This window comes from Lotus japonicus, chromosome 3, assembly GCF_012489685.1.
Source record: "Lotus japonicus ecotype B-129 chromosome 3, LjGifu_v1.2".
In the NCBI taxonomy this organism is placed as follows: Eukaryota; Viridiplantae; Streptophyta; class Magnoliopsida; order Fabales; family Fabaceae; genus Lotus; species Lotus japonicus.
Genome location: NC_080043.1, coordinates 30,347,037 through 30,362,015, shown reverse-complemented (window position 1 = coordinate 30,362,015; position 14,979 = coordinate 30,347,037). Strand labels below are relative to the sequence as shown.

Here is a 14,979-nt window from a genome sequence, read left to right as displayed (position 1 = left end):
AGTTGGCACACATATCTGTTGGTAACAGACACAATTTATGAAGGGTCGCAACCTTATATATTATTCTGTTTGGCCTATAAATATAGTGCATGTTCATAATTCAAGATACACAATCATATCCTCTGATTTTCCAGAAAAACCACTTCGCTTCATTTCGAGTTTTCATTAGTCTTGTGCAAACTCGAAACAAGGTTGATTATCCTGGGTATTCTTGCATCCAAACTCTATGACAAAATTCAGAGAGTGCTTGAAATACTTTAAGGAAAGTGATTTCATCACGATCAAGCCTGTTCATTTCTAACAATCTTAAAGTATATTCAAATGGCTACTGATGCTTCTGTCTCCAGTATCAAAGTTATGAACCAGGATCTTGTTAAACTTGATTGCTTCGATGGAACGAATTTCACTCGTTGGCAAGACAAGATGATTTTTCTCTTGACTGCACTGAAAATATATTATGTGTTAGACCCTGATCTAACACCAATTGCTGAACCACAAGATGATGATTCTGATGAACTTAAGACCGAAAGAAAGAAGCGCATAGAGGATGAGTTGTTGTGCCGTGGACATATTCTGAACACTCTCTCCGGCCGCCTCTATGATCTGTACACAGACACTCAGTCCACAGTGGAAATATGGAAAGCATTGGAATTCAAATTCAAGGCTGAGGAAGAAGGTACTAAAAAGTTCTTAATATCTAAATATTTCGATTTCAAAATGTTAGATTCAAAACCTATTCTGCAACAAGTGCACGAGTTACAAGTTCTCGTAAATAAGATAAAGGCAGTGAAAATAGACATCCCTAAAGCTTTTCAAGTTGGTGCAATCATTGCAAAATTGCCACCTTCCTGGAATGGTTACAGGAAGAAACTGCTACACAATTCTGAAGACTTCTCATTGGAGAAAATTCAGAAACAACTTCGAATCGAGGAGGAATCGAAGGTCGGAGACAAGGCTGAGTCTTCTGGTTTCTCTAAGGCAAATGTTGTAACTGCAAAAGGCAAGAAAAATATGATGGAAAACAACAACATCTTGGACCAAGGAAAGAACATAATAAGTTCAAAAACAACAATGGAACAAAAGGTCCAAAGGGTGGCTGCTATGTTTGCGGAAAGCCTGGCCACTTTGCTAGAGACTGCAGACAAAACAAGGCTAGGAAGGAAGTGAATGCTATCCAAGTTGATGATGAAATAATCGCTACTGTGAGCAAAGTTATGGTTGTAAAGGGTAAAGTTCCAGGGTGGTGGTATGATACATGTGCCACTGTTCATGTATCATATGACAAAGCATCGTTCAAGACTTACTCTAAATCAACTGATGGTCAAGAAGTGCATATGAGAAATGAAGTTCGATCAAAGGTTGTCGGAACTGGAACTGTCGAACTCAACTTCACTTCCGGAAAGAAAGTTACTCTTGTTAATGTGCTGCATGTTCCAGAGATGAATAGGAACCTTGTTAGTGGGGACTTGTTGGGAAAACCAGGAATCAAATCTGTGTATGAATCTGGGAAACTTATATTAACCCGTAATGGGGTATTTGTAGGAAAAGGATATTCTGCTGAGGGAATGATCAAATTATGTACTATTGATAACATTATTAATAAAGTTTCCAATTCTACTTATATGATTGATTCTGTTTCCTTATGGCATTCTAGATTAGCACATATTGGTATTAGTACTATGAATAGACTAATTAAATCCAAATTAATCTCATGTAACATTCATGAATTTGAAAAATGCGAAATATGTGTTAAATCTAAAATGATCAAGAAACCTTTCAAAAGTGTTGAAAGAAAATCTAATTTACTTGATCTTGTACATTCTGACTTATGTGAATTTAATGGCATGCTAACCCGTGGGGGAAATAGATATTTCATAACATTCATAGACGATTGTTCTAGGTACACTCATGATTACCTATTGAAGCATAAAGATGATGCATTCAATGCCTTTAAATCATACAAAGCAGAAGTAGAAAATCAATTAAATAAAACTATCAAAGTTTTGAGAAGTGATAGGGGTGGAGAATATTTCTCTACAGAATTCGATTCTTTTTGTGAAGAACATGGCATTATACATGAATGTTCTGCACCGCGTACACCACAACAAAATGGTCTCGCTGAAAGAAAGAATCGAACCTATCAAGAAATGATAAACTGCATGCTAATGCATTCTGAATTATCATTTAATTTATGGGGCGAGACACTTTTATCCACATATCATATTATGAACCGGATATCCCTAAAAATGACTGGAATATCTCCATACGAAATATGGAAGGGTAGATCACCCAATATCGGTTATTTTAGAGTGTGGGGGTGCATAGCATATTACAAAAATATGGATCCAAAGAGAACAAAATTGGGTCCTCGTGGAATTAGATGTGCGTTCATCGGATATGCCACAAACAGTAAGGCATATAGACTTCTAAATCTTGAGTCTAATATCATAGTCGAATCCAGAGATGTGGAATTCTTTGAAAATCTTATAGCTAAGAATAAAGACTACGAAACGCAGACTAATGAGGAATCTCGAGATATAGATTCTCAAGAAGTTGTAGAAATACTACCTGAACCTAGTGAAGGTATGAAAAACGGTAGAAAGGGGGGGGGTTTGAATAACGTTTTCAGTATAAAACTTTCACCTTAAAGATTTTGACAAATCTTTCGAGAACTTAAGTGCTAAAGATAAGAGATAGAAAAGCACACAAGGATTTTATCCTGGTTCACTTGATAAATCACTCAAGCTACTCCAGTCCACCCGTTAAGGTGATTTCTTCCTTCTTAGAATGAAGGCAATCCACTAATCAGGTAAGAGTTACAACTGCACTTGAAACCTACAAGTGACTAACAATTACACTGACTTAGCTCACACTAAGATTCACTCTCTTAGTCTTCTCTAGGATCCGATCAACCTTGATCTCCTAAAGGAACTAAACAAACTGTTTATCAAAGAATTGTTTACAAGAGATTTGCTTCTAAAAAGCTAATAGTAAACTCAATGAATTTCAGATGAAAGAAAAACTTAGAAGAATTTAAGATTGTCTTGTGCGTATGTGAATGCTTCTTCTTTACGTTTCTTTCAGTCTTCAGCCTCTTTATATACTCCAAGTATTAGGGTTGAGCGTTGCATGGGAAATGCTACCGTTGGAGGGCAGTTCTGGAAAATCCAGCTTCTGCTGTGTCTGAGACTGTTAGGTAGGTCGTCAGGATAGTACATATGCTTTTGTACTTGGATAGCGACGCGACCTTTAAACCTAGGAGACTTCTGATCAGGGGAATGCTTCATATTGGAACTTGTGAAGCCGGTTGATCAGAGTCAGAGGGAAAGCCCAGATCCTCTGACCATTGTTTCTTCTGATTTTGAACTCAGAGGGAAGTACATGGTCTTCAGAGTATCTTGCTTCTGGACATCAGAACTTCACTAATCAGCTTCTGGATCTTCAGAGTCTTCTACACCATCAGAACATCTGAGCCTTCAGTGTTTCTTGGTTATCAGACTTTCTGGATCTTCAGAACTTCTAGTGACTGAGTCCACATCAGAGTTAGTATAACTTCAGAACTTCTGAAGCTTTTCCACTATTCATACTGAACATGGTGAATGCGAAAGCGTTGCTTGGGTAGCTCTTTATACACAGTGCTTCTGATTTGTGTGAGATTGAGTTGAGGTCAGAGCCTGTAAATAGCACACTCAGAAAAACACGTTAGAGTACCACAATTGTTCATATCAAAAGGTTAACTTGTAATCATCAAAACATAGAGTTGTACTACTAGATCAAAACTTTGATCTTACAATCTCCCCCTTTTTGATGATGACAAAACTAAGATTTTTGATGAACAATTCTTAAACATTAAACTGAATTCACTCAGAGTTTAGAGATATAGAATAATACTTATCCTGATGTGAATAGTTTATCTTGCTCATTCTGAATTCAAGTCACTGCTTGATTCTGAGCTTAGCTCCCCCTGAATCTAATACTTGATGAAAACGTTAGTAAAGTCTAGATTCTGAGCTAAATGATATAAGAGTTCAGAGAGAAAAACTTATGACATAGATGAAAATCGAGTAATCAGAGCGCATAAGTAATCAGAGTCACGGACAGGGTATCAGAGTCTTGGGTAACAGAGTCAACTTATAATCACTTCAGAAGAAGTGAAATGTATTCCTTGTATTTGCCCAGTGACACATCTATGGTCATGAAGGTGGAACTCTTAAATTCTCCAAAAGAAAAAAATAAATCACACTAACACATCTTACACATCAAAAACTGGGTTTACTCCCCCTTTTTGTCATAAGCAAAAAGCTTGGGGTGTGAAAAACTTAGCTTGAAGTACAAGGTACTCCCCCTTAGAGAAGGTCTAAGTTTAAAGGAAAAGAAAATGATGCAAGAATCAGAGTTAGGCGAAATAAATAGAAGAGTTAATGCAAGAGAAGAACGTTTACCACCGGTCAAGTGAGTAAAGAGAAGGGTCAGTTACCAAGAACTTAACCTCGAGAAACCATAGGAGCATTAACTTTCAGAGAGAAAGTGAAGCCTATATAAAGTGTTGGAGAGAAAGGTAAGCTTCACACCTCGAACAAGTTTCAGTAAGAAAATGGCATCATACATCGTAGCACTAGAAGAGCTGAGGAAGAAGGCCTTTGAGGAGGACTTGTTCCTTAACATCAGGCATCCAGAGGGTACAACGACCATCGCGGAGCTGACACGGACACTGCTGGAAGAGGACCTGCGTCCAGAGGTGAAGAGAGACCTGAGGGAATTTCTTGCCTTCGTGGAGGAGGTGCAAGAACTCAGCCGGCTTGAACTCAAGCTGCTGGAAGAAAAAGAGAGTTTGGAAGAGAAGCTCAAGACCGCAGAAGAGATTCTGGAGAGGAATGAGCTAAAGGACAGGCTCAACAACATCCAGCATGCACTGGAGCGTCTGGAGAAGGATAGGTCAGAGCAGCGCCAGGAGTGCAGAAGAATGAGGAGGGATCCTCCATTCTAGACTTAGGGAAGGAATGGATGATGTAAACATAAAGAATGTATGATGTAAACAGAAAAATATTATGAATAAAAGGATTTTTGCAAACATATGTGACACAAATATATATAGATATGCATAGATAATCACAAACGAACAAAGTAGAATAAGTAAATAAAAAGAAACAGAGTTTAACAAAAAGAAAACAACGTTAAAGAAAAAGAAAAACGAAGAGATCCTAAAAACTAAGGTTTATCAGTTCGTCGCAGAAGTTCCATCATCATGTGCTTCATCTCAATCAGCATGGATTCATGAATGTCAAGACGCTGTTCCATGATGTCGAGTCTGGATGAGCTTGACTGAGCAGAACCGGAAGGAACATTCTGAGCAGCTTGAGAATCTGGAATGGAAGCAGAAGCAGCAGGAGTAAACACTACTGGTGCAAGTGCTTGGCATCTAAGAGCTTCAGCCTCAGCCTCAAGTCGTTCTGCCTCTAATCGGGCTTGTTCAGCTTGAGCTGCTGCTTGACGTGCAACTTCTTCTGCTTGAGCTTTCTTTCTCTTGGCTTCTTCAATAGCTTCAAGAAGCTTATGTCTCTGTTCTTGTTCATGAAGAGCCACCCTTCGAGCAAACCTTTGCTTTGCAGCCTCAATGCTCTGACTTCCCTCTGCATGCAGGAGCTGCATCATAATTGGAACTTGAGCCACTAGCCAAGTGCCCAGAGTGTTCCACTCATCAGCCACACGTTCAGCATTCTCACTGAGGTCAGTCTGACCGTGCACATTGCGTAGCATCAAAGAAGCTTGATGATAGAAAGTATTGATGCACTCAGAGAGAGATGTGGGTCGGAGGTGAGTGTAAGGGATTATGGAGAGGTTGGTTTCAGGAGAGGCTGGGTGATTGCTGCTGTGAGCTTCAGAGGCACCTTGTGGAGAGCCAATGTTAAACGTTTGAGCATTGGGTTCAGAGGTTCCAAGGTGAGGTTCTGAAGTTTCAACCAGAGGATGGGGTGATCTAACCGAGGATTGGTTAGACACTGATTGTTCGGGTTCAGGTTCTGGTTGAATAGGCTCTTGTTGGTCTGGGGCAGGGTGAGCTTGTTGAGCCAAAGGGTCTGCCTCTTGTAAAGGATTGGCCAAGATAGGTTCATCTGGGTCAACTAGAAGTTCAGGTCTAGGGCCAGGATATCTCCTAGGGCTTGGACAGGTGAGGTAATACTCTTCTAAGGTAGACACCTTTTCTTTTCTGACCTCCATGAATTTTCTAATGGATTCAGAGTTATTGGAGGGAGAAGAATCAGCAACATTGGTTGGGAAGGATACAGGTGTAAAGGCTGTGGAAGAGTCTGTATCCGTGGGTTTGAGAGCCAGACGTTCTGATGCTCTTGGGACAGAGTGATCAGAGGTTCTGGGCTCAGGTTCTGTGTGGGTAGGCTCTGGTTGTGCATGAATGATGGGTTCAGAAGATAATGGGTTGTACTGAATGGTAATGGGAGAGGTAGGTTCTTCTGACCTAGAGGGTTGGTTCTGAAGCAAATTCCAGAGAGGTGCTTCAGTAGGGGAAGGTTGAAAGAATGAAGATCTTGGAGACTGTGGTGGAGAGGTGGTTTGAGCAGCTGGTTGGGATTCAGGAATAGGAGTGAGGGGATTTGAGGAGTGTTTGAGCATGGCAGATATAGGGAGTGCATCAAATAAATTCAAATCATCACCAGAAGCAAGTGCAGACTTACTTGAATGTGCTGATGATCTAGTCACTCAGGCAGGAGGTTCAGTCCTTCTGACCACTTCAGCAGCTGGTTCCACCCGAGTAGGCTTCACCACGATTCTGACCTGCTTCTTCTTCTTCTTAGGAGAACCATCCTCATTATCACTATCATCACCATCATCAGGCTTTCTCTTCTTCTTTTTGACCAGAGGGACATCTGATTCCTCAGAAGATTCTTCTAGGATCATCTTCCTCTGAGCTTTCTTCTTGGGAGGAGAAGGAAACTCTGGAGCTGGCGGCAGTCTGCTGAATAATTCATCAAGATCAATTTCGAATCCTTGAGCCCTTAGGTCTTCAACATAGCACCTAATGGCGTCAGGATTGTCTGCCTGAGTCCACAGAGGGTAGTCATTCAGAGGCATCCTTCTACTTCTGATTTCAGAAGATGTGTCTTCACGAGCAGGGGCGATTTTCTTCTGGACCAAGCCCATCTTCTTCAGAGAATTTGCAGTGAAGACATCACTGACAATGGTGGTCAGATCCTCTACACATCCAGCATGGACCAGATCTTGCACCAGGTTGCTTTCAATGAAAAAGTCTGAGAGCAGTCTCCCAAAGGGGATGTACTTGATTGCTGACTTGATGGAGGCAGTGGTGCGAGACTTCCGGATACATTCCTTCAAGTAGGAGAACAGGAAGTAGGGAAGGCAGATCTTCTTCTGGTCTTGGATGAAGAACAACATCACCTTCTGGTTGAAGTTGATGTAGTCTGGAGAACTGCCTTTTGGTCTCTGGTTTATGCAGTGGAGCAGGATCTTGTGCCAAATTCTGAGCTTAGGATGAAGGTCCATCACCTTGTAATTCGTCTTGCCCGGTTTGTAATTGGTGTACAGGGCCTCGTTGATTGTATTCTTGGTGCTGGGTTTCAGCTTCGATTCCGTGAGTTGGAAACGATACCCAAAAGCAGTGTCTGCACCCAGCAAATTCACGAAAGACTTCTCCGTGATAATGATCTTTCTTCCAAGCACGTGAGATACCACCTGAGTATCATCACAGTCGGCGTGCTTCCAGAATTCCTTTACCAGTCTATCATACACCGGTCCTCGAAGTCTGTTGAAGTAATTTCCCCAACCTTGAACTTGGACTTCAGGACGAAGATCATACCCATTTGTAGCCAGGTTGTCGAGGTCGAATTTCCATTCTGCCAGGACTTGGAGTTCCTCAGGAGCAAATACGCAGTGAACGGCACAGCCCCGTTCTGCAATTGGAACAATCTGCTCTTGAGCTTGACTTTGATCTTGTGTCGGATTCTCAGGGCCCCTTTGACCCGTTGCTAGACCGACTACCATGTGAGGGAACTGAGGTGCATCTGCAGTAGATCTTCTGGTTTGACTCACCATTTTTGAAGCGGTTGAAGGTTTGAGGTAGAAGATGAAGGTTGAAAGATGAAGAGAGATCGAGAGAGAAATCGAGGATAAACGGTTTTTGAAAAGCAGAGAGAGCGAGAGTAAAAACCGAAAGTGAAAGAGATCGTGTGTGTATAGTGGGTTTGACAGATAACCGTTGTTGATTCAAAAAGCAATTTAAGATCAACGGTTGAAAATTAAAGATAGATAGTAACAGTAAATACACAAATCACACTCAGGAGAGAAGCACATCTACACGCAATCATAACAGACTGTCACACGGGCACAAGGAACTATGCATCAGAAATACTGACACACGTGTTGCTGTCTCAGCTTCAGAGTCAGTACCAGTGGGTACACACACTCTGATTGAGTTACCTTCTGGACTAGACATCTTCTGATCAAGAAGTATCATAGTCAGAGGTTCTGATCCATCATCACTCTGGACAAAAGTCCATGTTTAGATTTTTCAGAATAAAATTAAATCTATCCTCTGCTAAGGGCTTTGTAAAGATATCTGCCCATTGATGGTCAGTATCAACAAACTTCAGAAGAAGTACGCCCTTCTGTACATAATCTCTAATAAAGTGATACTTTACCTCAATGTGCTTTGCCCTTGAATGCAGGATAGGATTCTTACTCAATGAGATTGCAGCAGTGTTATCACAATAGATTGGGATATTGCTCTCAAGGATCTGATAATCCTCCAGCTGATGTTTCATCCAGAGCATCTGAGTGCTGCATATTGCTGCTGAGATATATTCTGCCTCTGCAGTTGATAGTGCAATGGTTGATTGCCTCTTGCTTGCCCATGAGACTAGATTGCTTCCCAGAAATTGACAATTTCCGGAAGTACTTTTCCTCTCTGTTCTGTCTCCAGCATAATCAGCATCACAGTAACCTGAAAGCTTATACTCTGATGTTTTCTTATACATCAAGCCAAGGTTAGTGGTGCCTTTCAGATACCTTAGGATCCTCTTAACAGCAGTTAAGTGGGTTTCCCTTGGATCTGATTGGAAACGAGCACATAAATGAACACTAAATAGTATGTCTGGCCTAGATGCAGTTAAGTATAGAAGTGAACCTATCATGCCACGATAGAGCTTCTGACATACTTTACCACTTTTATCTTCTTTCTCCAGAATGCATGTAGGATGCATTGGAGTCTTGGCCACTGTAGATTCCAGCATATTGAACTTCTTCAGAAGTTCTTTAGTGTACTTGCTCTGATGGATATATGTTCCTTCTGGTGTTTGATCAACTTGTATTCCCAGAAAGTACTTTAATTCTCCCATCATACTCATCTCAAATTCAGCCTGCATCATCTCAGAAAATTCTTTGCATAGAGATTGATTAGCAGAACCAAATATAATATCATCAACATAAATTTGCACAATTAAGATATCATCTTTATAAGTCTTGCAAAAAAGAGTTGTATCTACTTTACCCCTTACAAACTCATTCTCCAGAAGGAATGAGCTAAGTCTCTCATACCATGCTCTGGGAGCTTGCTTCAGACCGTAGAGTGATTTCTTCAATTTGAACACATGGTCTGGTTTCTTCTCATCTTCAAAACCTGGGGGTTGATGAACATAGACTTCCTCTGAGATATAACCATTTAGGAAGGCACTCTTCACGTCCATCTGATGTAGAACTATGTTGTGATTTACCGAGAAAGAGATCAATAGTCTGATTGCCTCCAGTCTTGCTACTGGAGCAAATGTTTCAGTGTAGTCTATTCCTTCCAGCTGGCTGTAGCCTTGAGCAACTAGCCTTGCCTTGTTTCTGACTACATCTCCTTTCTCATTCAGCTTGTTTCTGAATACCCATTTCGTTCCAATAACATGGACACTCTCAGGCTTTTTCACTAAGCTCCAAACATCGTTCTTGGAAAATTGATTCAATTCTTCTTCCATGGCCAGAATCCAATCCTTGTCCTGAAGAGCTTCATCTATGGACTTGGGTTCAATTAAGGACACCAATCCTTTCAGACTAAGCAAGGTCTCTTCAGAGGGTCTGAAGGCAGATCTGGTTCTGACTGGTTCGTCTTTGTTGCCCAGAATCAATTCCTTAGGGTGAGCTGCAGTGATTCTGCTCTTCTTCAGAGTTTCTGAGTTAGAGGGACCAGCTTCTTCCTCTGGTTCATCTTCCTCTGGCTCAACTTCCTCTGGAGCTTTGCCTTTGTCAGAAACATTAATGCTTAAATCTGCAAACTTTTCAACTAGCTTTGACTGGTCAGAGTCAAGCTTATCGTTAAATCTAACATGAATAGATTCTTCAATAGTCTTAGCATCAGTATTATAAAATCTAAAACCTTTAGATCTCTCAGAGTAACCGAGCAATAGACACTTAGAAGACTTAGCATCAAATTTATGCAATCTATCCTTAGTATTGAGAACATAACAAACATAGCCAAAAGGATGAAAATAAGAAATGTTGGGTTTTATGTTCTTCCACAATTCATAAGGAGTCTTATTCAGAATTGGTCTCACAGAGATTCTGTTCTGAATGTAACATGCTGTATTTACTGCCTCTGCCCAAAAGTGCTTAGCCATGCCAGTTTCTTGGAGCATGGTTCTAGCCATCTCCTGAAGAGTTCTGTTCTTCCTCTCAACAACACCGTTTTGTTGAGGAGTTCTGGGACAAGAGAAATCATGTGCAATTCCATAGGAATCAAACAGACTCTCAAACTTGTCATTCTCAAACTCTCCACCATGGTCGCTTCTGACACGCACAATCCTACAAGCCTTCTCGTTTTGCACTTGAGCAATGAAGGTAGAGAACACAGCATGAGACTCATCCTTGCGGGTTAGAAACTTTACCCATGTCCAGTGGCTATAGTCATCAACGATAACCATCCCATATCTCTTGCCACCTATAGACTCAGTTTTCACTGGTCCAAAAAGGTCGATATGCAGAAGTTCTAACGGCCTTGAGGTTGAGACAACATTCTTTGCCTTGAAAGGGACTTTTGTGAATTTGCCTTTCTGACATGCTTCACAAAGAGCGTCTGAAGCGAACTTCAGATTGGGTAAGCCCCTGACAAGGTTTAGCTTGCTCAGCTGAGAAATCTTTCTCATACTGGCATGCCCTAACCGTCTATGCCATACCCACTGCTCTTCATTAACAGACAGAAGGCACTTCACATTCTGAGCCTCCAACTCAGATAATCTGATCTTATAAATGTTGTTCTTCCTCTTGCTGTTAAACAGAACAGAGCCATCGATTTGACTTACAGCCCGGCAGGACTTTTGATTGAATATAACATCATAACCCTTGTCAGCTAATTGACTTATAGACAATAAGTTATGTGTTAAGCCGTCTACCAATAACAAATTATCAATGCATGGACTACATCTACACAAATAGTACCAGTACCAACAATTTTACCCTTTTCATTTCCTCCAAAGCCAACTTCGCCTCCAGGCTTAAGTTTCAGCTCTCGGAACATACGCCTTTCTCCCGTCATGTGACGCGACCATCCACTGTCCAGATACCATGATTGGTGTTTAGTGGAGCTATCAAGGATATCTGCAACATAGATAATCTTGTCCTTAGGTACCCACTTTCTGGGTCCTCTCTTGTTAGTTACCCCAGAGGTTCTGATCACCTTGGGTGTCTCAACATGATATTTTAAAGGAATATTTGCATGATATTTAGTCATAGAGAAAGATCCCTTTTTAAGAGGGTTTTTAGCAACTTTAGCAGGTACAGGATCAGGCAATATGGTACCAGAGGGAACAAAGCATTCATACAAGGATTTAGCTTTAGACACAGAGGACTCATTTCTAATTGGTTTAGAATAGCCAATGCCATGCATTCCATTTCTGCTTACGCCATAGATCATTGAAGCCATTAAGCTTCTATCCACGCTTTTAGCTAGGAATCTTTGAAAAGACTTTTCATACTTAGATTCATTTCTACAATCAGAGGCATCACAGGCAACAATTTCTTCTAACTTAGCAATCTGGTTCTTAAGCACAGAGTTAGAATTGATCAAGGCATGATTATCATTTTTCAAATCAGAAATAATTTTCTCATGTTCAGAAGGAGTCTTGGAAACAGCAGATAAGTTCTTTTTCAGCTTCTTATGCTTAGACAATAAGGAGTTATACTTATCCATAATATCAGACAATGCATGTTTCAGTTCAGAGGTAGAGAAAGAAGCGAATACCTCATTTTCATCGTCTGAGTTAGGATCTCCTTCTGATTCTGAGTCAGAGTCAACAACTCTCTTTGACTCTGCTTCCTTGTCTTTGACAATCGCCATGAGTCCTTGGACTTCACCATCAGAGTCAACATCCTCTGACTCTGATTCATCAAATGTCACCATCAGACTCTTCTTCGTCTTGAAGTGCTTCTTTGGCTTCTTGTCCTTCTTCAACTTTGGACAATCACTTTTGTAGTGCCCAGATTCTTTGCACTCAAAACATGTGACTTCCTTGATTGAAGACTTCTTCTGGCCTGAGGACTCATACTTTCCTTTTGCCTTTCCAGAGCCTTTGAACTTGCTCTGCCTGTGCTTCCAGATGCGGTTGAGTCTCTTGGAGATCAGAGTCAGCTCATCTTCATCAGAATCTTCTGATGCTTCTTCAGATTCCTCTTCTTCAGCTTGAAGAGCTTTTGACTTCTCAACCTTAGCCTTTTCAGATTTAGATTTCAAGGCTATGGACTTTTTCCTCAGATCTTGCATCTCTGAGCGTTTCAGCTCATGGCATTTCAAAATGCTGATGAGTTCTTCTAAACTCATATTCTCAACGTCTCTCGTGAGCTCTATTGAAGTCACTAAAGGCATCCAACTTTCAGGAAGACACCTGATGACCCTTATGACATGATCTTTTGTTGTGTAGCTCTTGTTGAGAGGTCGTATGCCAGCTACAAGCAGCTGAAATCTGGAGAACATTTCTTCAATGGACTCATTTGGCTCCATGATGAAGGATTCATATTTTGGATCAAAGACAATGCTTTGATTCTTTGACTTTCTTGTTTCCTTCATGAGACATCTTCAGAGATTCGAAAATGCCTTTCGCAAACTCACGATCTGTAATCTTCTGGTACTCTTCATAGAAATAGCACTTAGAAGAATTGCTCTTGCTTTGTGATGTTGTGAGTACAGCTTCTTTTGATCTGCAGTCATCTCTGACCTTGGGATCTTCTTGCCATCTGCATCAACTGGACGCTCGTAGCCATCCACAATAATATCCCAGAGATCTGCATCGAAACCCAGAAAGAAACTTTCCAGTCTATCTTTCCAATATTCGAACCTTTGACCGTCGAACATAGGAGGCTTTGCATTGTAACCATCTCTTTGAGTTTCACTGGTGGTGGCAGCCATTGTTTTTCACACCGGCCCGGATCACTGAACACTGTTAGGTGTGGTAATCAGAACTTGCGCTCTGATACCAATTGAAGGTATGAAAAACGGTAGAAAGGGGGGGTTTGAATAACGTTTTCAGTATAAAACTTCCACCTTAAAGATTTTGACAAATCTTTCGAGAACTTAAGTGCTAAAGATAAGAGATAGAAAAGCACACAAGGATTTTATCCTGGTTCACTTGATAAATCACTCAAGCTACTCCAGTCCACCCGTTAAGGTGATTTCTTCCTTCTTAGAATGAAGGCAATCCACTAATCAGGTAAGAGTTACAACTGCACTTGAAACCTACAAGTGACTAACAATTACACTGACTTAGCTCACACTAAGATTCACTCTCTTAGTCTTCTCTAGGATCCGATCAACCTTGATCTCCTAAAGGAACTAAACAAACTGTTTATCAAAGAATTGTTTACAAGAGATTTGCTTCTAAAAAGCTAATAGTAAACTCAATGAATTTCAGATGAAAGAAAAACTTAGAAGAATTTAAGATTGTCTTGCGCGTATGTGAATGCTTCTTCTTTGTTTCTTTCAGTCTTCAGCCTCTTTATATACTCCAAGGATTAGGGTTGAGCGTTGCATGGGAAATGCTACCGTTGGAGGGCAGTTCTGGAAAATCCAGCTTCTGCTGTGTCTGAGACTGTTAGGTAGGTCGTCAGGATAGTACATATGCTTTTGTACTTGGATAGCGACGCGACCTTTAAACCTAGGAGACTTCTGATCAGGGGAATGCTTCATATTGGAACTTGTGAAGCCGGTTGATCAGAGTCAGAGGGAAAGCCCAGATCCTCTGACCATTGTTTCTTCTGATTCTGAACTCAGAGGGAAGAACATGGTCTTCAGAGTATCTTGCTTCTGGACATAGAACTTCACTAATCAGCTTCTGGATCTTCAGAGTCTTCTACACCATCAGAACATCTGAGCCTTCAGTGTTTCTTGGTTATCAGACTTTCTGGATCTTCAGAACTTCTAGTGACTGAGTCCACATCAGAGTTAGTATAACTTAGAACTTCTGAAGCTTTTCCACTGTTCATACTGAACATGGTGAATGCGAAAGCGTTGCTTGGGTAGCTCTTTATACACAGTGCTTCTGATTTGTGTGAGATTGAGTTGAGGTCAGAGCCTGTAAATAGCACACTCAGAAAAACACGTTAGAGTACCACAATTGTTCATATCAAAAGGTTAACTTGTAATCATCAAAACATAGAGTTGTACTACTAGATCAAAACTTTGATCTTACAATCTCCCCTTTTTGATGATGACAAAACTAAGATTTTTGATGAACAATTCTTAAACATTAAACTGAATTCGTGGCTCTAGCTTCTGCAGGACAAGAAGCTGAATGGCTAAGAGATCTCCTATTGGAAATTCCATTGGCTAAAGAAAATGTTTCAAAAGTGTTGATACATTGTGATAGCCAAGCCACCCTAGCCAGAGCATACAGTGAAGTATATAATGGGAAATCTAGACACAGGGTCTGAGACATTATCTCGTGAGAAAGATGATTAAAGATGGAATTATCTCACTGACTT

At 40.7% G+C, this 14,979-nt stretch overlaps 1 protein-coding gene across 1 annotated transcript; it reads left to right on the top strand.

Annotated features, from left to right (window-relative positions):
• Positions 1–321: 321 nt before the first annotated feature.
• LOC130743934 (uncharacterized) lies at positions 322–1,167 on the top strand. Its single transcript, XM_057596145.1, has one exon. It carries the CDS (start codon positions 322–324, stop codon positions 1,165–1,167), a length of 846 nt encoding a protein of 281 aa, XP_057452128.1.
• The last annotated feature ends 13,812 nt before the right edge of the window (positions 1,168–14,979 follow it).